The sequence below is a fragment of the Coptis chinensis genome, chromosome 8, assembly GCF_015680905.1.
Source record: "Coptis chinensis isolate HL-2020 chromosome 8, ASM1568090v1, whole genome shotgun sequence".
In the NCBI taxonomy this organism is placed as follows: Eukaryota; Viridiplantae; Streptophyta; class Magnoliopsida; order Ranunculales; family Ranunculaceae; genus Coptis; species Coptis chinensis.
This window is the reverse complement of record NC_141463.1, coordinates 6,000,487-6,025,827: the sequence shown is the minus strand read 5'-3', so window position 1 is coordinate 6,025,827 and position 25,341 is coordinate 6,000,487. Positions and strand designations below refer to the sequence as shown.

General features: G+C 37.5%; 1 protein-coding gene and 2 pseudogenes across 1 annotated transcript; all 3 read left to right on the top strand.

The window, feature by feature from the left end:
- The first annotated feature begins 325 nt into the window (after positions 1-325).
- Positions 326-5,778, top strand: LOC147479559 (endoribonuclease Dicer homolog 1-like; annotated as a pseudogene).
- Positions 5,779-13,703: 7,925 nt separating this feature from the next.
- Positions 13,704-17,118, top strand: LOC147479558 (putative protein phosphatase 2C 10). Its single transcript, XM_086579889.1, is given in 5 exon segments — positions 13,704-13,864; positions 13,994-14,086; positions 14,088-14,271; positions 16,401-16,555; positions 16,649-17,118. Coding segments are annotated over 5 exon segments (711 nt in total). The 5' UTR covers positions 13,704-13,726; the 3' UTR covers positions 16,790-17,118.
- Positions 17,119-18,657: 1,539 nt separating this feature from the next.
- On the top strand, positions 18,658-25,238 carry LOC147479557 (outer envelope protein 64, mitochondrial-like; annotated as a pseudogene).
- The last annotated feature ends 103 nt before the right edge of the window (positions 25,239-25,341 follow it).

Here is a 25,341-nt window from a genome sequence, read left to right as displayed (position 1 = left end):
AGCTCTTATTCGGCCCTATGTGCTTATCTTTCTTTTTAATATAACCTGGGATTTTAGTTAAATAGATGCTTTGATGATCACTCTTTTTATTTCCTTCGTCATGCGAGTAATTATACTTTGCTTTGATGGAAATTATAGGTGGTGTCCTCTTTGAAAGTTGGGGAAGATCGTTTACAAGAGTGGGAGAGGCTTTAGATTCTCGCAGATAATCGGCATTTTGGAACCGATTCGCATATCTGGCTGGCGATCTTTTACCTCTTCCGATCCGTGTCTTGGCAATTTGGCTAATCATGAATCCACAAATTCCTGCACATTGGAGTCGATGATGCCAACTCCTCCAAATCCAACAAATACTTCGAAAGCAGAGTTGCAATGCAAATCCCTCAAAACTTATCTCTTCTTGTGTTGCTATGTTGCTCGTGATTCAGGTATTCGACGACAATTTGCGCCTTCGGACTCGTGGATTTGCTTATGATGTGCTTTGTGATTTATGTTATTGCTCTTGTCATAGAATATATATTCGAAAGTTAATTGAATTTACGCCAAGTGAACCATGAGTAGGTTTTGTTTGATTTGAAGGGTGGCGCGAGAACCTACTTGTTATGCTATTTCCTTTGCTTCTTAGTACTCATTTGCAAGATGACGAGGATAATCTCGTAAGTGTTCCCTTTGATCTTTATCCGAGATTCAGAGAAATTTAAGAATGCAAGATATATATTCGAGGTCCGTGAATCCCTTGGAGGTCGGGTTAAATAAGACTTGTACTAATGGAAATTTAACTTGCAATGTTTCAAGAATTTGCACCTAGGGAATATCATAAGTGATCACCGAACCCATAGAACTTAAATTGATAACGCAATGCCTCGGGGTCGACAAGACTAGGAAGATGGCTTGCCTTTCTATTCGTGATGTAGACGGGCGCTAGCCAATGGCTTTACCGTGGTCCAACCGGTATTTTCCTTATGACTCGAATCGTGGGTTTACCCGAGATTAGACCGATTCTCCTCCTCCGCTCAACCAGCTCGGGTCGGATTGTCAGTATGCCTTCTTTATAGAACTTATGATCGATAGTCAATTTGTTTTCTATTTGTTTCTTTAATTTGATTATACATATTGCTTCTTGAATTTAATTATATGCATGAAACTATACTGAACTTCATACTCGTCGACTTTTAATCTATTTTCCTTAGCATCCGTTTTCTCTATTTCTCTGTGGATGAAACGCTTAGTCGCCGAGATGACTTCAACAAGAAGTCACTATCTTTCTTGAAATGGTCCAACTTTTTATATATTTCCGAGCGTTAGAATGATAAATGTGTGCAGTTTTTAGCGGCTTGGTTTATCGCACATTGAGAAAAAATTTCGTAAAGTTAGCTAGTGAAAGGAGGACGCCTTGAGGACTTTGGTTGTCCGAGTAGGTGGTAGCACAGTTCAGATCGAAGGTGATCTAGTTTCCGAGAAAACTTTGCTGCAATTACAAAACTAGCTCGAAGTCCGAGGTGAGATATATGATGTTTCAAGACATTCTTCTCCGCCTTTGAAGTTTGCATAACCCGGCCCTACTAATATGTCGGCAAAGAATGCTTAAATTGGAGAAATATTTCACTCAAATTGCGTGGACGATCACTTAGGACCATAGAGGTGCCTTGGCCTTTGTTTTCATTTTTGAGAAGGATCTCAATATCGTTAGCCATCCTGGGGAGCCCAAATCGCCCTCGCTAAACACCAATTATCAAGCCGAAGTAACCGATAGATGATAAAACAGATGATAAAACAGCCAAAGACCCCATTGGGCATTCTCTCCTATTCCTATTGATTCACCCTCCTCGGACGTAAAGGAGTTCACCACGACTTGCATTCAATGTCAACCCGAAAAACCTAGAACTACTCCTCCGATAACCTCCATGAAGGCCTTCCCTCGCCCCCCAACCGACTCGATCGAGGGCTTATATTATTATTATAGAAACCACTCCGGTCTATCAATCGCTAATTTATAACCCTTGAAACGCTTTCATTGGAACTTCCTTTCCGATCAATAGGTCAACATTAGGGCTTTTAGTCCAGAACCGATTCCTATTCAATAGAAGAAGTTGTTCGACCCTTTTTTATTGGACTACTCTTACCTCTAGACCGCTAGACTTAATCATATGGTCTTTAGTGAACACCAATCCACCTTGGAAAATTAAGTTCCTTAAATACCATCCGACTCAAGGTTTAGCCCAAAAAGAGGGGCGGGGGGAATATTTTTGTTCTAGACCGACATCATCTTTGTTTTTGTCTTAGGAGGTCATTTTGTTGAACATCATTCCATCCCGCAAGAGAGTTCCCCTTGAACCGCCCTCCGGTTCCTGAACCAACCACTCACGACATTCTCAAAGCTCATTGGCCTAAAAGGAAAGGTGATACCCCGCCTGTGCAAAGAAGCACCATCCACTTGTCGAACGAGGCCTTTCTCAACTCTTGGTCTATTGACGCTTATTCCGGTCCAAGACCTTCGTAACTTGACTCCACAGGGCTCATGCAAAAGCGATCGGGTTAGTTTGGCCTTTAAAGCTGACCGAAACACATTATACCTAACGAACTAGCGTAGTTTGTGGTCCCTGCACGAACAGTTAAAACAAATGGAAAAGGAAGTTGAAGAAGCTGCACAATTGAGTTCTAGAAGAAGTAAATGGCAATTTATGGGGGCTAGAGATGCTGGATCTAAAGAAGAGCTACGCCTTGTTTATGACGGAGCTGCTAATCTAATTCAAAAATTGAGAGCCATAAACTATGCTTTAAGTGAACTGGGTCAGTGGTGCGCTTATCAGGTATCCTAAGGACACTTGATTCTTTATTGTTAAATGTCTCAGTATGAACTATTCTAAGAGTAATTTCAAGATTCAGGTGTGTGTGTGTGTGCTAGGTTGCACACTCATTTTTAGCAACCTTACAAAACGATGAAAGGGCAAACTACCAAATTGATGCCAAGGTTCGTGAATCATACTTAAAAGAAAGTTGTATCTTTACTACAATGCCGGTTAATCCGAGGGGAGCCGCCTCGGTAAAGACGTGAATCATATAGAAGTGGAGAATGGCATTGATCAAAGGGATGGTGTTGTTGATGAGATTGAGGAGGAGCTACTACCGACAAATACGGTGAGGCTTGCTTGCCGGTCCTTATTTATATTTACTAATATAGTTTGTATTGGTTATGGTGCATGCTTCAACTCAATCTGTAATGACACAAGTCCATGTTATTCATTTCTCAAATCGTCCTGCAAATTGTATATTGTCCATAATTGAAAAAATAAGTTTGTAATTGGTGTTTAACTGCATTATAAGATTACTTGATGAACCAAATTTGAAAACAAGATTTTGTCTACTAGTAATTAAGTTCTCAAGGTGTTGTTTGTTGATGCTTGATGCAACTTTTAGTGTTGTTTCTCCCCTTCTATTTTGTTGTAGTGTTGATTTGATTTCGTTATCATAGTGAATAGTGAGGATATTCTAGTGATACATATAATACGAGGTATAAAAGGCTTGTGAATCATGTATAGTTTACACTCAACTAATTAATGATTTGCTAGACTGTTTTACTAATTGCTTTGCACTAAGCAGCCTTTACAATCAAAGAATCTCACTTGGTAACTGTTCTCATGTCTCGACTTAAACATTATTAGATCGTTATTCCCCTATATGTATAATTGTCATGGCTGATCCGATCTTTTTGTTCTTCATATTTTGACATGCTTTTGCTTTACATAGTTGTTTCTAGTGGAGAGCATGTGGATGTGGTAGTAGGAGCAGTTGTAGGATGGAAAGGTGACCCGAAAAGTGCGATCATTGATAAAAATACTTCTCAAGTATCAACAAATGGAAGATTTCCGCAATTGTCTTTGTGAGAGAGTAGTTGTTGCTCCTCGGTTCTTCCGAAGGTAAAAAATTTCACTTCGACTTGTGAAATTTCACCAGTTCTAATTTATTATTCTTGTTTCCTTGGAATCCTCCCCGCTACAAGTTTTCATACCACGATTTATTTCGCCTATTAAAGCGTGTTTTTCTTGAGCTTCCGCCTTTGAATTTCATCAAGTGTGCGAGTTTAATTGGACACAACAATAGTCGAAATGCGGCATCCCAAATGCGGACTCATTAGCCAAATTTCGCGATGGACGCGTGAGTTTTAGAAGCAGTGGTTTCCTTTAATTTTGTAATAAAATACTACTTTTGTTCTTCCATTACTAAAGGGATTTTTCCTTTTCGCCATTGTGGGGGATTACAGTGACTTTACTTGTAGCTACGAAAGTGTTGCGTAAGAAGGCCCGGATATCGTGCAATGCAATGTTGTCATTCGCTTTGACCTTGCAAAGATCGCCTTGGCCTATATTCAGTCCGTGAGCCGCGGCAAGGATGCCGGGTCTGATTACATATTGATGGTTGAGAGGTATTATCATGTATCCAATCGCATTTTAGCACTTACTTGTTAACTTTCCATTTATGCTACAGCTTATTCGCCTATAGTTTTGAAGTAAATGTCACCAATGCCACGCTATGATGGAGTTGAGGTTGAAATCAGGCCCGCTTGTCGTATTGGTCGGGTGATAAGTGGTACATGGAAAGGGTTGACGCTCAAAGACCTCATTGTAGGTTGACGCTCGCTATGTTGAGAAGATGTTTGCATTGTCTTAGGCCCATATGTACCTTGTCTTTGTTATGTACATGAGTTACTCGACCGATCTCTCTCACTGCGTTCGGGGCAGGGGTGGAAAGGCAATTGTTATGTCCACCTCAACTTTAGTTAGTTTCTCTATTATTGTTTGTTGTACTTCACGCCTTTAAAAGGCAATGAAGTTTTCTTAAAAGAAAATGAAAAATAAAAAAAAAAAGAGTAATTGACCCGACCGTTCTTTTCATGTTATTTCCAGAGGAAATTTGTCCGATGAAACCTTTCTACAAAATGCAATGTAATAGTGAGTCAACTTTAAGACAGAAGCAATAGTAAGAACTGACCTTAGCCATCTTAAAGGTACTTCAAGGCTAACTTCAAAGGATACAACACCGGGTTCAAGTTGTACCGTGAAGTCAATCAAGGGCAACCGTGAAGCTTTAAATTCTGCAGCTGGTCTCCTCCACTTTTATTGTTCTCAACCGCCTTTAGTGACATGTGTGCTTTCAATTTCTGTAATAGTGATACAAATCTTTGTTTTTCCGAGAGCTTAGATTGATGACTATCGCTGAACTTGCCGTTGTAACTCAATTTTTCTGCATCCCTTTACAAGGTATTCTATCCTTCGTCCCGAAGTTTATTATGGAAAGACATGAAAAGCCGGGGTTCCACAGAATACTCATGTAAGCTTCAACTCCCTTGCAACGCACCATTCGAAAAGCTTGTGGGTCCTGTATGCAGTTCAATGCGCCTTGCACAACAGGCATGTTGATATGGTGTCAAATCTAATCAATTTGTTTTTAGAGATCTTCGTAATATACGAAATACATCACCCTTTATATGTGTTCATTGTGTAGGCCGTCTGTTTGGCTGCTTGCAAGAAGCTTCATGAGATGGGAGCATTTACTGACATAAAGGTTGATATAAAGTTGTACGGAGAAACATGCGCGAGGTGAACTAAGGCATTATTACTTGTACGGGGTGATGAAATATATTGAAAAATATTTAGAAATTCATATTATATTGAGTTTGTGGTAATAAATGCTACAGATTTTTTTTTTTTTTTTTTTTTTTTACTTGTATGAATATTCATCTCTTTATCTATTATTTGGCAAAGAAATTTTGATTGGGAATGTGGCTTCTTTGTAATATTGTTATTAGGATGGATGGATTATTAGTTGGATTGAAAGGCAAAAGTGGATAAAACTAGTATATATATATATATATATATATATATATATATATATATATTTTATATTTTATTTTTTTTTTTTTTAATTCTAAACGCTTTTAGCCACGCCAATGTCCGTAGATAATGCAAAAGATGTGTGTGGCAGTACCGTACTTTTACCACGGATTATGCCACGCTTTTATCTCTCAAAAAATAATTGCAACGGCTTATGCCACGGTTATTATCTATGGCACTTGCCACGCTTTATGCCACGGTCGAGAGTCGTGGTCGCGTTGCTACGGCTATTCCCACGGGCATTATCTATGGCACTTGCGACGGCGTTTGCCACGGTCATTCGCAGTGGCAAGTTCCTACGGCTTGAGCTGTTGCATGGACCGTCGCAGTTACCCACGGTCATTCGCTGTAGCTAACATTTTGCCCACAGGTCAAAACCCCACGGACTTGCGACAGCTGATAGCCGTGGCTAAAGACATTTACCCACAGTTTTCGTCCGTGGCTAACAATCAGCTTTCTTGTAGTGAGTTTTAAATTTACAAATATGGTTTTGGGTTCAAGTTTAAGTTTTTTTATTTTTGTTTATTTTTTTATTGATTGATTCTATTTTTTTCTCTATGTTGTGAATTGGAAATATATTACTTGCAGAATTAGAAAGTTTTTTTTTTGGTGAAATTGGGTTAAAATGATAATTTCCACTCGACCGGGTGACCGCTTTGAAACCCGCCGTAAAAGTGACCCAACAACAGCCGGGTGATGTAAAACATGACACTTCAACCCGCCCGCCCGACCCATCACTATTTGACCCGCGGTTGACCCGGCCCGCCTCATATTATACCCCTAGGATGTTGTAACAGAATGTTCCTTGCTCGGTTATGAAGGATGCGTTTTCCTGGTCTTCTTCTGCAAGCGGTATTTGGTTGTATCCACTATATCGTCCATAAATGATAAAAGCTCGCGGGTCGCGCCGCTTGATCTACTAGTATGTCGATCCTTGGTAGGGAAGTCGCCCTTTAAGTAAAGGTTTGTTGACGCTAGTGAAGTCTATGCAAAGTCGCATCCTAACCGATCTTCTTTGGAATGGCTATAATGTTGGCTAGCCAGGTCGGGTACTCGACTTCTCTGATGAATCCAACATTCTTGAGCTTTTCTATCTCTTCATTGATGGCTTTTGAAATTTGAGTGCTAGTTTCCTGGCCGCCGTTTGATAAGCTTGACGGTTTGATCTACATTTAACTTGTGGCAAGCGACCTGAGGGTCGATTCTTGGTATATCGATATACGACCAAACAAAAACATCTTTATTGAGAGATAGAAATTTGACAAGTTGCTCCTTGAGCTTGGGGTCAATCACCCCTACATAAACAAACTTTCGGTCATCATCCGTTGCCCAGATTGACTTTTTCTCCCCGGTTCTATTTGAGTTTGTTTCCCTTTGAGCTTGTCTGGGCCAGTAGTTGTTGGAGGGCTGGATGCTTGAGGATCTTGCTTCTTTGGGACGTCTTTGTGTTCGATGACCTCAGGTTTGGGTAGTCGTCGTTGTCGACGGATTGCATCGGTGAGCTTCTAGTTGGTTGCTTCTGAGCTCCATGATACCTCGGGGTCCAGGAAACCGTAGGACTTCGTGCAATGTTGATGGAATTGCTTGGATCTTGTGGATCCATCTGCATCCTAGGATGGCAGTGTAAGACGACTTGACATCGATCACACTGAAGCGTGTTGAAGTTTTGACCATATCTTCCTTTTCGCCAATGGAAACTAGTAGGATAACGTCTCCGATGGCATCTGTGCGATCTCCGTTGAACCCATAGAGCGGTGCATTTGATTCTATCATCACAGAGTCTGGCAGGTGCATGTCCTTGTAAGTTTGATAGAAAAGTATGTCGAGCTGTCTGGATCAATGAGGACTCTTTTGACTGTCCACCCGTTGATTTTGACGTGCATTACCAGGGCATCATTGTGGGGTAGGCACACCTTGTCTAGATCCTCTTCAGTGAATGAAATTGTTGTTGTTGTTTGAGGGTTGGTGGGATTGATCACCTCAGCTTTGTGGGAAGGTGATAGATTTCTTGAAGCGCTCTAACTCGTCGACGCTTTTCACGACCTGAGGTTTCATCACTGGAGTTGTCTGTAATTATGTTGATTACCTTTTCCTCATCATGGTCGGAGGAGTGTTGTCTTCTATTATGCCTCAACCGACCTGGTGACTTAGATTGTCGGGTCGTTCGACTTCTGCTTCTATTGTTGGCAGCTCGTTCATGGTGCGGCTCCCGCTTCTGTGTCGCTTGGCGTCCAGCTTATGCCTGAGGTCGCTGTCTGGCAAGAACTCTTTTAATTTGCCTTCTTCGCCCAAGTCTTGGAGGTAGTGTTTTAGGCTCCAACAATCATTGGTGTCATGGTGGTGGAGCTTGTGAAAATGGCAGTATGGACGTTCTGGAATGGGGATCACCTTGTTGATGTTGGGCTTGAAGTATGGTGTTGCATATATCTTCTTCGGGATCTAGCCTCGTCTGGAGAAGTTGGAGAATTCGCTTTTATGTAAGAGGGTTTGTGGGAGCTGGAGCTCTTGTTGTTGTTGTTGTTGTTCCCAGAATAGTGGATGCTTTGTTTAGGCTATTGTTTGTCGCTCACTGCGAGGACTTATTTGCCCTTGTGTTGGGCCAACCATTCCTCGTACTTAATGTACTTGTCTATTCTGTGGTATAGGTCGTCTAAGCGTTATGGTTTGTTTCACATTAGAGACCCTGCTAGGTCGGAGTCATCTAGTAGAGCGTTGGTGAATGCAGAAGTTGCAAAGCTGCCCTTTAGGCCTGGCTCCATTGAGAGGAGCTCCTTTTTGAAACGCCCTAGGAAGGCGTGGATCGTCTCGCCATGTGTTTGCTTGAGCTGAAATAGGGAGTCCAGGTCGGCTTGTTTCTTCCTGTTGTGGACGACCTCTGATGCGAACGACTCAGCTAGCTTGTCAAAGTTATTGATTGAATAAGGAGTGAGCGTGTAAAACCATTCCAAAGCTCCGTTTTTCAGGCTGGTTGGAAAGAGTTTGCATTTCAAGTAGTCATACTCTATAACGCTATATAGGGTGAGGTCTGGGTGAAACGAGTTACGTGCTGGCCTGGACACGAGCTGCCATCGTATAACGAGAATTTTGGTTGGATGAACTCTAATGGAGGTTGTTTGTCTATGTATTCAGATGTGAATGGTGACGTCTTGTACGTCTGGAGGATCTTCTGAGTGATCTGGAGCGCGCTGGCCTTGTCATTCGACTTCTCCAATCTTTGTTCGAAGTCTTCTAACTTTTGTTTGTGGTGGTGGTGAGGGCTGTGACGACGTTGTTCTCCACTGTGTCTGGAGTGCCATTGTTGTTGTTGGAGGTGGCTTGTTCGCGCATCGTCTGGTTATCTTGTTGAAGTGTTATGAATGACTTCTGTAACATTTTCATCTGATTTGCTAATGCTTGTAGCTGTGCTTCCATGGTGGCTTGTTGTGACCAGCTTCGTGGGTTTGAGAAAATGGTATGTATATTTTTTCAAGAGAACGAACTGGCAGACGGTGCCAATGTAGATATTTGTTGTTCACTGGACAACGACCTGATGATTTGTGTGGTAAGGATTGACTACACTCTTCTTGGGATAAGAGTTGCCTACGTATCAAGTTTCTTGGTGTAAACTTGAATCAAGCCTTACGTAGTTCATCTCTCTCTATTTTTAGATGTTTGAGCTGACTTTTCATATTTACTCTAGACCGTTATGAAGTGTAGATCCACTTTGTGTGCTATCTTGATGATTCGCTATTACTCTGTTGTTACAAAGTTAATGTCTCCTTGATTGTAGCGCTGATTGAGTTTCAAGATTGCGCTAGTTGATTTGCTTCCATAAATGGCTGTAAGCCTGTAACCAATGCTGTTGACGACCTGGGTGTTGGGTCGTGGGTACGATCTAATGACATGGAACGAGCTGAAGGAGGACGACTTAGTATGTGGACACGTGTAATATAGTGTGGAACGGAGGGTACTTACAATAGTTAAGCAGCGCATGGTGAATTCCTATTGTTTTTCGTGGAGTTCCATCTATCTCATAATTCATCACGGAAACTCATGTTTGATGCCAAATGATTTGATAGGACTTTTGAGACTCGGTTCTTCTAAAAATATTACTGACACCAATTGATAACTAAGAACATGAAATGCATATCTGCAAATTTCGAAACTGCATTATTTTTCTGTCCAGAAGTTTGGGGGAATAAACGTTTTCCTAAATTTGATCCATTATTTTTGTCCATTTTTTTTCGAGAGATAAGTTGGACTTGAAGGAGCTGAGACTCTTTCTGCAGTTTCATGGATTACACATTCATTCTATTAACTAGTTTCCTCGTATGCGTGCTCGCTTAGGGACTTCAGGTAACTGGTATTAGTGAATTTACCAACTTTACCAAAATTTTATAGCGATTTTTACTCTTCATCGTTTATCTTTGTCTATAAGCAAAATGCCGCAAAGTATCAAGATTACTTACCAACATCTTGCGTACCAGGCTACCAGCATCCAAATATGTTGTGTTGAAATTTCAATGCAGCGCACATGAGAAAAACTTAGGTGTCAATTGTCAACACTGGCATTCTTTTTCTAATCTTCATACTCATTACTCGTTAGCCATTAAGGCGAATTTGAGAAATTGAGAGTGTCCATTTTTGAGTCCTGTTACTGCCAGACCCCGATTTGTGTTGGGTAGACCCGTGGGGGTCTGCCCATTGTGTTGGGCACAACCTGCAACAATACACCCCCAAACCAAAACACGCGAGAAACCGGCAATCACCCTTCGTCTCAAATAAACTCAAAACTTAAGAACACCTTAGGCTTAAACGACTCGGCTTAGGTGGTTCGTTGTGCAATAAAACGGTGCGGTCATTAATTATATCGACTAAGTCCAAAATGATGTGTCATGTATGCCGTTTGGGATTTGGGAAAAAAAATTACGTTTGGTCACAATCGGTTTGGAGTAAGTCCCCGATATGGCCACACCGTTTGGACTAAGTCCCAAACGATATGGACACCGATAAAGATGCCAAAAACGTAACTTTATGTTTTTCGAGTTTAAATCCCAAATGATATGGCGCCACACCGTGGGACTAATGGGCCGTTGAATTTGGCCATATCGTTTGGACTAAATCAAACGGTGTGACCACAAATGTAAGTTTTTCTAAGTCCAAATCTCAAATGATATGGACACATCGTTTGGACTCGATCTGACAGATTAATGATCGAGGCCGTTTGGTGTGCAACTTGACAACGAATCGACCTAGTTAGTCGTTTAAGCTTTAGGGTGTTCGAATTTTCTCATTCATCCCCATGCACATTAAATATTCCACTAGTGTTTAGTGTTAGTGTTAGGATATAATTTTCTTTTATGGTTTAAAGTTTAGGATGGTGGAAGAAAGATAATAGAAAGAAAAGAGAAGAGAAGAGGTTTGAAAAAAAATCTGCAACAAGTGAAATTCAGTTAGTTTGGGAGGTCTCAATACAAAACAATTTTTGGGGCCAATAACATATTTGTAATAATTGTTTTGTTTTGGATCCATCCAAATACAATATAGGTCCGGCAGCAAAAAATACAATTTTTTTTTGGTATACACATTATTGGAAAATATTAATGTACGTGCTGCTACAGTGCTACTCACGGCAATGATTGGCCAAAACATCCTCTATAAGAAAAGTCTAGCGAATCATGAGTAAATCATTCAGATATCAAATGCAACATCTACGAACGCACGTTCTCTATGGCATTCAACTCTATGCCGTACGGCAGTAGGCACCACCGAACGGTAGGCGAGCAGGCGTTCTTTGACAAAGTTTTGAGCAAGCGACGTGCAGATAATGAAATCAGTCTTGCTCGTGGGCATTTGTAATTGGCCGCTTAATTAGATATCCTCTAATGAACTTACACCGTTAGTATGGTTTAGATTATCCCTAATGCTTCCTATATCTAGCATGGTTTGCGAAAGGAAACAAAAAACCACTAATTTGCAAAGAAAATATGAATACTGGTAGATAGGTATACAAGTTTGAATTCCAACTTCTGTACATACGCTATACTGGTGCAATTGCTTCACAAGTTTAGATATATTCCTTCCTTCTTTCCCCTTGCCCTCTTTCACAGTTCTCTTCATGTAAAGTTACATCCACTATTCCACGCTAAGGGAACATGAATGTAGGACAAAAGCAATGGTATTTTCGAAACCTCAAAGAACATTTCATGTGGTCCTGATGTACTATATAAATTCCTAACTTTATAGGGTCAAATAGTCAACCAAAAGTCAACTTGGGTAAAAATGATTAAAAAAAAAAAAGGTTATTTTGACCTGAAAAAACAACACTACATCCAAAAATCATGACACTTTATCTATTCACAAACTAATAGAGCTGCTTACCTATATTGAGGCACAAATCCAGGGGGCACTTTCTACTAAAAATTTCTTAATGCTCTTTGTAATCCAAATCATAGAGAAGATTTCAACATTATATATCGACTAATATCTAAGCTTGAAAAAATCGAAATTATTTGTCTTTGATTTAATACAAGACAAAATGGAAAGAATAGTAGACATCAAAAAGACTGGTTACAGTAAACATGACAGCAAAGTCAACAGGAAAAGTCTCTCTTTCTGCCTTGTGTTTTTTTTTTTTTTTTTTTTTGTTCTGCCCAAAGCGGTTGCAAAGTCTTCAAGGAAAAATAACATTACCCTTCTATTCTTTCCTTCTTTCTATATCTATCTTATATAGAAATATTTTTATTCTTCAAAGTAGAAAGTTTCTATATCTTCTTTCTTTCTTTCTTTCTTTCTTTATTTTTCTTCTGTGTTTTTTCTCTGTTTTATAAGAACACTTAAGGAACTTCCCCCAAGTCTTCTAAGTGGAAAAAGAAAGAAACTTTGGTGATTGGTAAGTAGTTTTTGAATGCCCAAGTTGTTTTTTGCTTAAATTTTGGTAATTTTGATCAAGTTTTGGTGTTTTGTGATGCAGGCTGTGAAGTTTAAGCTGAAATTTTGGGTTTTTTGAGGTTGGATTTGGTTGGAAGTTGGATTTGAGTTGAGTAGTTGAAGTAGATGTGGAGAATTCAGTGAAAGAAGTAGTAGTTTACTAAATATATATATTTTTATGGATAAGTTATGCTGTTTCAATGCTACCTATTCTAAGGTGAGAAGATTTCCTCCCTTTACTTATGTTTAAATTTTACAGTGTTTTGATAAGACTGTTAATATGGATTTCCTTTGAATTTGGTTAAGTTATGGTCCTAATGGAAAACTCCTGGTTTCAAAAGGTTGTTCTACTTACTACTTTAGTTGGTTATCTAAATTGTGTTAGACTAAAAGTGCAGTTGTAGCTGGTTTTAGGATTATGGAATTATCTTTTTTTTTTTTTAGCTAAGAGAAGCATATATTTGCTTGTTTATTGTTGTTGTTTGGCTATCTGTATGGGCAAAAAACAATGGCTACAAAGGGTATTCTTTGAACTTTCAGTTTTTTACAACGGTATTTATGGTTAGTGGAACAAAGACAATAAGTTAAGTCGTTACTCAGGCCTCCTTTAGTCATTTTGTGTTGTTGATTGCATCATTGAAGCTCAAGCTGTTTTCTTATGATCAGTGTATTACAGACTGTATTTAGGTGTTTTCTTATCGGTTGAGATATTACATAGCTGGTTTATCATTTGTCATCATTATAGTATTCTGTTAATATTCTATTCATGTTATTGAAATATACTTTTGGCACCATCCTGTGTTTAAAGAAACTTTCATTATTAGCTTGTAGGAGCACGGGTTAGTAGTATGGCTCTGGAAAGGGAGGAGTAGTCAGGGTTCAATAAAGTATGGTTTCTATCTAGTAAAAGGAAAGCAAATCATCCAATGGAGGATTTCCATGTAGCTAAGTTCATAGAGACAAGGGGAGATGAGCTTGGATTGTTTGCTATATATGATGGACACTTGGGAGATAGTGTGCCAGCATATTTGCAAAAACATTTGCTTACCAATATACTGAAAGAGGTGAGTTGTTAGGCTGATATGGTAAAGTGGGATTTCTGACTTATGAATTACTGAGTTAGAAAGAAATTTGCTCTGGCACCTCTTTATAGCTGAGGATATGATCTTTAATTTTGCGACTTGTCGTTTCAGGAAGAGTTTTGGACTGATCCTAACAGGTCAATGTCGAAGGCGTATGTGAGGACTGATGAGGCAATTCTTTCACACAATCCCGATTTAGGGGCGAGGTGGTTCCACTGCTGTCACTGCAATTCTAATAAACGGCCGAAAATTGTGGATAGCAAATGTTGGAGATTCACGAGCAGTTCTATCTAAAGGAGGGCAAGCAATACAAATGAGTGTTGATCATGAGCCAAACACTGAACGGGGAATCATTGAGACCAAAGGCGGCTTTGTCTCAAACATGCCAGGTATTCCCGTATGAACTGAACTGTCTCATGACGTTCTAAACCCAACCTTTTTTTTATCCCATACAACCTGTCACTTAAATTGTATCATTTTAGTTTGTGGTAATGATTCGAAGTTTATATGCTTCTTTTAATGGTTGCCTAACTTTTTGTTTTTGATCCTCATTTATTAGTATTGAGTGATGGACGGTCTTCTTGTAGCTACAAGTCTTTACTATTTTCTAAGATTCCAAATCAGTTCCAATAAACTACCCTGGTATGACTGTAGATGTTTCACTGGGAATCACTGCGTATTTAGACACCGATTCTATTGGGTATAGGTTGCTACCTGCTAGACAGCTAGGGTGCACTCTTGGAAGTTCAATGACTTGTTTGCTTTTCAATGAAGTGGCCTTATAGGGTGCTTAGGTCACATTGATGTTTCATCCTCTGATTGTAATGCAATCGCCTTATTTGCTTTTAGTTAAATTTTTTTTCATCAAAAAAGAAAAGAAGCCCATATTTTTCAAATTTTCTCAATAATGTTCAACCTTTCTGTTGACTTGCTGATTTCTGTGACATAAATTTGTACTTTTACAGTCTGTAGCTTTTAGTATTTGCAGTGAGTAAAATTATGAAATTCTCGTTTCTTCAGTATGAAGTGTAAACTAGTAAGATTATGTACTAATAGAAATTTTTATGCTGTTGTGGTTGCTGTTTATAAGAGAGTAGACACTTGTAGTAGGAAGAGTTCTGTTATTTATCTGAGATTATTTTAAAATTAATGATCATATAAGTGGATACAACTTATCAATGGCTGTTGTGGCATCGTTCACAGCTCAGTTCAACAGATAAACAGCCTTTACACATGCGATGGAATCACTTAAAGAGGCACTTCCGCTTCGTATACAAATGGGTTTATGTAGAGTCACTGTTGCATCTTGCGTCTTAAGTATACTTGGAGATTCCTTAATGAAAACTAAGCTATAATTGAGAATATGTGGAAATGGAAACTTTATGTTCTCAGAGAAAGGTAGGGTGTCTTTCCATCCCACTCTTTATTATAAGGTGCCAAATAGAAGACCACATAATTAAACATGATAGTTTGCAGTAAGTTATCCAAAACTGCAAATGCTCCCTGCTTCTAAAAAGCTTCCCCTGTTACTGAAGGATACAAGTAGTACCTGAAGCATAAGCAGAAGAACATTACTCTTATAAGACCTTAAATTTCCATCTTGGAAGCAGAGGCTTGTTCAAGACAAAGGTCTAGGGTAGTTTAGATGAAACAGTGAATTGTTACAGTCACAAAGTCGGGACTCTCTACACATGTTTGAAAGTTGTTACCAATCATTTGTTAAAGGGATTTGATATTAACATTCAATCTAGTAGTGGACTCACTTTTTTAGGAAGTTCTTCATGTCTCTAGCATCAGGAAAATGTTGGTGTCAGGCTTCCTAGCATGGGATACTCAGGGGCGTGTTCTCATAAAAGCACCTGTATGAAATGGATTTAAAGTTTTGATTTTGTAGAATCATGGACACAAAAAATCTTGGTTTTAATGGTGGAAATCTTGGTAGTCTCTATTTTGTTCTTCTTGGGGTGGATCCGTGGATGTTTATGGATTATCGTTCCTCCTGTAATTCTATAAACATGGATATAAAAGTTTCCATTTTGTAGAATCATGGCCACAAAAGTCCTGGTTTAGTTGTGGAAATCTTGGTAGTCACTACTTTGTCTTCTTGAGGTGATGTTTATGGAATAGTTCCTTTTGTGATTCTTTGAAAATATTTGGCCATGTAGCAAGTGGAGACACTTTGATGGGGTCAGGACATAAAATGAGTTTATCATGTCCAGGTGTCTTTTCATTAGGGGGCTCTTTGGGAAGAGATGTTGGCCCGGGGGGGGGGGGGGGGCGGAATTATGATGTTTGAGGGTCGATTCTTGTTTAGTAGTCCTTCATTCAATATGTTTGTAATTTCACATCTTAGGAGACACAAACAAAATTTGTGAGTGATTCATGGCTGAGTACCAAACTGAAAAATAGTACTAATAGTAAGAAAGAAAAGATATTGTACAACTTGGATATGGCAGGGTTGCTAAGATATTTTTATGCTAGTCTATTCTTAAAGCTGACGTCTGTGGTTTTTTATCAGGAGATGTCCCTCGAGTGAATGGCCAGCTTGCAGTTTCTCGTGCTTTTGGTGACAAAAGCCTCAAGTCACATTTACGATCGGATCCTGACACACGTAATGCAGATATTGATCTTGAAACTGATCTCCTTATCCTTGCAAGTGACGGTCTCTGGAAGGTGATTTTTCTCCTAGGCGTTTACTTGCTTTACACATGTATAATGCACCAGTGACATAAACTTACAATTCTACTTATTCTTTTACTAATTTAGGTTATGGAGAACCAAGAAGCCGTTGATATCGCAAGAAAGTTCAGGGATCCACAGAGGGCAGCTAAGCAACTGGCTGTAGAAGCATTAGATAGAGATAGTAAAGATGATATATCGTGCATCGTTGTTCGATTTAGGGGGTGAAACATAAGGGCTATACGCCCAGTTGTTGGAAACTTGGAATAAACTTCAGGTATATCTTTGCGATAGGATGCTGATCATAAAAAATACGTATCAATGATTCGTATCAAGTAGGGTGATCTCAAGATACCTAGGAGAAGAATGAAGTTTACTTCAGAAACAGATTACAGATCTCCTGTCCCTTGTAAATTGATTTTCTTTTCTACATTGTGGGGTTTGATATTTGTTTGATTGTTTTAGAGTACATTAGCTGTCCTTATCTAAATTATTGTGTTTTTTAAGGCATTACGACTTGAAAGGTATGTATAAAGGGAGGCCAGGGTTTGTTTTCCTGTGATTTGTTCTTATCTTTCATTTGTCTAGTCCTTTCACCAAGAATTGGATTGCACGCTTGCGATTACTGATTGGAGTGACTTCGAATGCTACTTTTATTGGGATCCATGTTAAGACCATCTTTCACTTATGCTCTTATGGCTGTGCTCTCGCTAAGCATATCAGTGGCAAAACAATATAAACGAGCCAAGACTGTATGCTGCCTTGGTTTTCTTCATCTTCACCACACATTATATGCTAAGGGAAGTATACTGTCTTCCTGCAGTACTCAAACAATGTTGCTGGGCATTCATTAATCTACCAACAAGCAAACTATTACGTGATAGACTCTGTTAGTTGTTGAATATTGAGGCATTTTACAATGGTTTAGTTTTCGTAGGAAAATATCGCAGGGTATAATTGTATAAATTACTTTTTATTTTGCAAAACTTTCTTTGTTGATAAGGATATATGGTCAGTTGCTGAGTGAGTGAGCGGTACGCAGTTTCATGCCAAGTTAACATCAATCAACCACCATATTGTAGACTTTGAAACACATCCTTTCTACTTTTCTAGGTAGCTTTGTGTGAATAACTTAATAAGCACCATTTCCCGTTAAGGCCTGCCACTTGTGTAAGTTGAGCTCATACACTCATACACTTTACTTCTTTACCTTGTGTCCTGGTCTGCATCTTATTCTTCTTGCACAAGCTCCGTTTGAGTTGAAACAAAATGTTTCACTTTCCGTTATGGCAAACAACATAAGAAGCAAATTATCTGTTAAATATACATTCTTGCAAAGTCCAAATATATATTATGCTGCCTATCATTTGATTTCGCTCCATTTAATCCCAAAACAATTATTATTCCATAATTTCCTAGTCAAATATACGAGTCCAATGAGGTGCTCTGTGCATGATATAACCGATATTCATGCTTAATGCGCTAAGAAATTTCAAAGTTACACTTGATATCCCTAATGGTCAAAAGCTAAAATTGCACGAGTTCTACATCTGGAGTTTGAAGCCTGGCATAAAAATATGCAAATGCTAGTGGCCAACTGGCCATGCCAAATTAATAATTATACTCCAAAGTTCATGAAAATATGCTCAGTTCTTACTTCTAAAAAAGCTTATGGACCTTCAAATAAAAGGCCCGATCTTGAAATTAGAGGCCCAAAAATGTCTCCACGGTCAAGAAAACACGCGCGTAACATTACCGCAACAAACCTCGAAAAACAGACAGCGTGCACGGTAGCACATTAGCACCGCCCATACATAAACAACCGTTATAGAAACTAAATATCTACAACCGTCTTCATCCACCGTCAACAATATAAAGGTTAAAAACTAGTAAGTATCTCGATGCATATTGAACAGTAAATAAACTCGGTTGCAGAAATATATTCCCTACAACCGATTCGAGGAGAGCAAATAAACAAACAGCTTTTCTTCTCTCACACTCTAAAACCCACCTTAAACCCTAAACCCTAAACCCAACCTTAAAACTCCCAACTAAAAAAAAAAAAAAAAAAAACAGTATTGATCTCAAAACCTTAAAAAAAAATTTATCTTAAACCAATCAAACTGGAGACTACTTGGAAATCATTAAAATTAGGAAGTAGAATAAATGTACCAAGTACAAAAACATCATGGTTCATACTTGGTATTGCTGGTGTTGCTGGAATAATTATATATACTGAAACAAAAAGAAGAAGAAGAATAAGAAGGGGTAAAAATGGAAATCAAATTAAAGAAGATTTTGGTGCTTTTATTGAAAGATTCCATCTTTATCCTTCACCTCAACCTCCTCCACCTTCAGCTCGTTTAAAAGCTTACTGGTCTTACTTTTTGCTGTTAATGACAAGTGTGTACTGTTTTTAACTCGGGCTTTTGTTTTTTACTGTTGTTGAAAATTTTGTTTGTTGCAGTTTTGATGTGAAGGATTATGTGACTGGGTTTGGGAATCCGGATTGGAAGAAGACGCATGAGGCGGCGGGGAGGACTGCGGCGGCGGTTTCCTGTCTTTTGAAAAATGGGGCTACTTGTGTTGGGAAGACTGTTATGGATGAATTGGCTTTTGGGTGAGATTTTCTGAACATGGTTATTTTGTTTTGATATATACTTTTGTTGATTGTGTTGTTCCGTGTTTATTGAGAAATTTGCGGGTTGATTGCTGTTTATGGTGTTTATGTGTGGAAGTAAAAAAAATGAGGAAAATTAGTTAGCAGGGGATTCTAGCTGTAGATATATTTGCGTAAAGGCAGATAAAGGAGAGTCAGGTTAGTAGACACTAGACACGGATTGTGGAAAATTGTGATAGATAAAAACCTCCAGAACCAAAGTTCTCAGTAAGTCTCTTTTAAGTTGGAAAGTTAAAAGTTGACTTCTGACTAGTCAGCTAGGATCTCGTTGAACTGACTGTATGGTTTTGTTTATTTTTTCATGTGTATTCACTTGATCGGGTGGCTTAAACGTGGAAATTCATAATTCTGTATTGATCATTTCTCAAAAGAAAGTACTAGTTGTTTCCTTATTGTTGGAGCACTAATGCCAAGTTATGTTACCTAGTGAGAGTTGCTAGAATATCAGATAAAGTTTTGGTAGATATTGCTTGACATGCACTTAAGGATTTCAGTAATACATTGCTCAGATTTTAGCTCTAGAGTGTGCTTGGAGGAGATTTCAGTAATCATCACATACCTGCTGAGTGCTGAGAGTTATGCTTATTGCTTTGACATGGTTTAAGAGAGTTGAAATCCTTGGTAGTTTTTGTATGAGGGAAATTATGTGATCTATAATGATGTGATACGTATTATCTTTCTTCCTTTTTTTTACATGGAATTCTTATGTTTTCAGTGTCATGTGCTATACTGCTATGAAGGTAGAATCTATCCTATTGTAAATGCTTATTTTTATTTATAATTTTTTACTTCCTATATTTGCAGCATCACTGGAGAGAATATGCATTCACGGGACCCCTCTGAATCCAGATGTGCCAGCTCATGTCCCTGGAGGATCATCAAGTGGTTCAGCCGTGGTTGTTGCAGCTCAACTTGTCGACTTTTCTCTAGGTATGGGTTTTATTTGGCATGCTTGAACCTAGATATTTGTGAATGATGAATGCTATATATGGTACAAATATGATAGATTAAATACTATTTCCCAGCTTACCGTTGAAATATTAGATATGGGTGAGTGAACATTAACCTTGTAGTCGATCATACTCTCATTAATTAAGCACTGAAATGGCTGTACCTAATAATCTTGTATAAGTCAAGTTTTTAGTTGAATATATCTAACTGAATTTCCTTGGATGGTTTACTCACGAGTTTTTGGTCTAGATGACGACAGTGTGACATCTTGTGATGTCTGACACATATATGTAGCTTATAATGCTATTAACTTTCGACCTTTCACTGGTTCATATTTAGGTTAGACTGCTCTTTTACTAAAAAGAAAGTTCAGACTGCTCTTTTGGCTTGAAAACACTTGAATTTATCATGCCCACTGAATTAGGTTTTGCGAATTTGGTTCATTTCATGTGTAATTCATTGCAGTGTATTGATTGTGTAGGTACTGATACTGTTGGATGTGTCCGAACTCCAGCATCATTTTGTGGCATTCTTGGATTCAGAGCTTCTCATGGGCTTGTCTCTACTGTTGGACTTGTGGCAAATTCACAAAGCTTAGATGCCATAGGTTTGTTACTATGCTGCTTTAGTACCTGAACCTGAACTTTTTGAATAATATTAGACCTCTTACTCTCTGTTGTCTGACTATGGTTATATGTCCAGGTGTTATCTGCAGAGAGTCTAAAAGTTGATTCTCCTTTTCTAATCTGTATGTTCCTTGTTGTACATAGAGCAACACTTTCGTGCATGTTTTACTTATGAGTAATCTTGAATATGTTGAGCATTAAAGAAAGAGATAATCAATCTTGACAATCCATAGGATCATCAGTGATAGTAGAAAGATAGGGAGATAGAGACTTAAGCCATCGTTATGTAACAATTTACATGACTTCATTTTTTTTTTTGGGGGTGGTGGTGGTGGTGGTGGTTAGTACGGCTTGGGGCTGATGCGATCCTCGGATGTGTTGAAGGAGGAACTGTTCAACAGTAAAACATACCAGGGAGATGGAGAATCAAGCCATCACAGTTATGTAACTACTTACATGGCCTCAATGTTTTCTAGAAGTAACCTCCTTTAATTGAGATCTGTGTTTTAGAAGTAAACTCCTTTATTTATGGTTTATCTTTATAGAAATAGGAACTTAATTTGTTTAGTGGTTTCCTAGGTTGATTAGAATTAATAGTATTATTTCTTGCTTAGCAAGTTTGGCTCATCTATATAAGGTCCTTAGAAGTTGCTTAAGAGTATTATTTCTTGCTTAGCAAGTTTGGCTCATCTATATAAGAAGGTCATTAGAAGTTTCTTAGGAATGCAATTATTAGATTATCGAATATCATGCATTCATGCTATACTATTGTTTTCTACTATTCTATTTTCCTTCATATTTTCAAATTTCATCTTCTTCTTTTTCTGTAGTTCTTATTAGGTCTAATTTCTTTATCTCCATTCTAATATTCTAAAAGAAACTGTCTAGATTTTTTTGAAGAAAAGAATTGAAGGAGGATATTATGAAAGAAGACAAATAATGGACTTTAGAAAGAAGAGGATGAAGAAGAATAGAAATCAAGAAATATACTAGAAGAATTTGATTGAATGAATTGTTTGATCCTAAACAACTACAATGGCTGCTTTATATAGATAAGCAAAACTTGATAGGCAAGAAGAAACTAGGTTTCTAATTCTAATTTAACTCAAATGGAAAACAACTAAATAAATCAACTTCATTGTATGAAAATAAATTCTAAAAATACTGAAACTAAAATAAATTCTACTCTGCTTGTCCTACACCAGGTTCACTATCTGTCCTGGAATCTATTAATGTCAAATATGTCTCTGTTTTGATAAACGATTTAATTTCCTTGAACAAGATTTGGTATTGTGGAAGCACATAATTTAGAGAACCATATATAGCTAAAAGCAACTGGTACAAAAATTTGGAAATTGAATGTGGGTTGTGAAACCTGTAAACATTTTACTTGTATTCTTTTATTATTGTTATTTTTCCTGTTATTGTTATTGTTTCTATTTTCACCTTTTTTTATTAGTAGTATTGTGTCAAAGAGACTGTTTGTTTATTATTGTTATTGGCTAAAGGTTATTGTATTGAGTTAATCGAAAGCTAATTAAATCAACATCTAAGAATTAGAGAGAAGGCAATTGGGAAGGACCCTGACCCCATTATACCCCAAGAACTCCTGCCATGATCAAAATACAAGAGAAGCACAGACAAAGCCGAAATAGAAACTAAATGGCCAAAACAGCCCATCCCTCTCCATCTTCCTATACCTAGAACAGGTTCTATTCCTTATTTTCATCCTTGTACCAGTCCTCAAAAAATTCCAAATCCATTTTCTGTTTGCCGTGCTCATCTTCAATGGCATCCAGATCCTTGCTTTCATCCATACCAAATCCCTTAACCAATCAAAATTGAACATTTTACATATAACTGACTCAGATAATTCTTTGTGAAAAAACACTTTATTAAATCTTGCATATTAACGATTATAACCTTAGATGTGTTCATTTTATTTCTTTCTAGCATATGTTTGGATTCACTTTTCATCGACCTGAGTTGGTGATTTTTCAGGATGGTTTGCACGTTGATCCATCTGTCTTTCACCATGTTGGTCATGTATTGCTACCTGCATCGCGTGTGGAGGTTAGAAGGGGAAAACGCTTAATCTTTGCTGATGATTGCTTTCAGTTTATGAAGGCTCCTAAGCAGAAATCCATGCATGTAGTTGTCAAAGCGTCTGAAATCCTATCTGGGTGTAAGTATTTATTCTATGCTACTATTTTGAGATGATGATATGTGGCTATCTTGGAACAGACTCATAGTGTGCTAGAGAAGGCTGTTTGAGATCTTGATGCTAAAATGTCTGGCATTTACTATAGTTATCTGATTGTGCAGACCAACCACCACAGCATATGAATATTGGGCAGCATATTGCTAAAAATGTCCCTAGTTTGAAAGAATTTACTGGGAAACAGCCAATACCTTGCAACAAGGAACATCTACTTTGAAGGCTTTGTCAAATGTGATGATTTTGCTCCAGAGGTATTCCAAATGCTTTTCTGGATACCTTCTCCAATTTTCTGACCTTTTTTCTCTGTTACTCGAAAGTACTCTATTCACATGAAATCACATTAAGAGGCAAAAACTTCTGCAAATCGGATATGTCTGCATTCTTTTGCCATGTAGCCACCTGATGAATGGCATTTTATCTGATAAAACTTGTTTCCCAGTCTTCCTTAATGTTTATTTTGATATTGTTAATGGTTTCGTGATCATTGAAATGGCAAGGAAGTGCAAAACTTTTGACTAATTGAACCTTACTTTCGTGGATTTTGCAAAATAAGAGCACGAGTAAGTTGGGACTATGGATATCACGGTTTAAGGAAAGACTCTTTGGGGCTGAGATGATATTAATTGATGAAAAGGTAAAATTTATTTGTTCAGGGCTATTGATATTAAAATTCAAGTTTCATTATTTGATAATTTTAAATGTTTTGTTGCTACAAATAATTAGCACTATTTTGATAAAAACAAAGTTGTTATCTTCTTTGAGATTTTCAAAGGTTGTTGACAGGAAAACCAAATTCATGCTAAAATCGATAAAGTTTTGCAAAAGGACTTTGACACAAAATTGAAACAAGGAGAAGTTTATTATTTTGAAAATTTTGAGGTAAAGGCAGCCCCATTTAAATTTCAACCTGTGAGATTCAACTTCACAATATCATTCAAAAAGAAACAGTCATTGACAACTTCAAAGGAAGACACATCAATATTAGGGCACCACAAATTTTCATTTGTTGAATTTGAAGAATTCATGGAGAAAAAAGATTATTATGTCAAAGCGATCAACACAGTTGGTATGTTATTAATTACTTAAAGTTTTGTTTTGTACATGTATTTTTTGTAATAACATTTTCTACTAAACAGATTTTGTAGGCCTTCTAAAAAAAGTATCAGCTCAAAGCCCATATGGTTTCAGAGATGTTACACTAATGAATGAGAGGTAACATACGAAGAAAATAAATAATTCGACAATTTTATTTACAAAATAAATTCTTATTTCTGATCTCTTTTCTCTTTTTGCAGGAACTATGAACTGAATATTGCTCTATGGGGTGAAGATTCAGAAAAAATTGCTGGACTAAACAATTCTAATGGAATTGTCATAGTCATATTAACGTCACTCTATATGAAAAAAATTGGACGTATGCAAATTATTCAATAATACTTGATGTTTATATGTCTAATTTTATTATTTTAAAAAACTTAATTTTTATTATTATCTAATTTGACTCCATAGTCTGTCTTTAAAGCATCCGTCACATCCAACAACACAAGTATACTTCAATTTGGATATCCCTCAGTCTAATGAAATGAGAAAAGAGGTAAAAATAATCTAATATGTTTATTATTTAATAATTAATATATATTGACACATAAATCTAATCTAATGCAACTTTGAGACCGAAAACATTCAAATAGAATTTGAGGAACATAAAGAAAGGTGAACCTACTTCATACGGAAGTACTTAGTAAGGACAGAGTCACCATCAAGCGACCCTAATTAAATTAGGCAAGGAAAGATGCAACCAGGTTAGTTTGTAATGTTAGAATTACTTAAAGGCGCATGCAAAAAGTTATTTATTTCATTATTTAAATATTGATTTGTAGAAAAAGTCATTCACTTGCAAAGCAAGATTAAGTAAAAGCTTTTTGGAAATCGTTGGAACTACAAATCTTGCAAATTATGTATCATCCGTCAAACATGTGGAAACCGGAGATGAACCATCTTGCAAAGGAATGTAAAACTACTTACAATGAACCATCTCGAGAGGTAAACAAATTAAATTTTCAAAACACATAAAATTTATATATTACTAATCTTCTTAATTATGTTTTCTTTTTATGCAGGTACTATCTTAAACTTTGTGTGCAAGATGAAACAAATCAAACAACATTTGTTGTTTTTGGAAATAGAGAGAATACATAGTGCAACAACCATTTGACAAAATTAAAAAGATGAATTTTAAAGGTGAGTAAATATACAATTATTTAATGATACCAAGTATAATTGTTTGGAAAATATATATTAA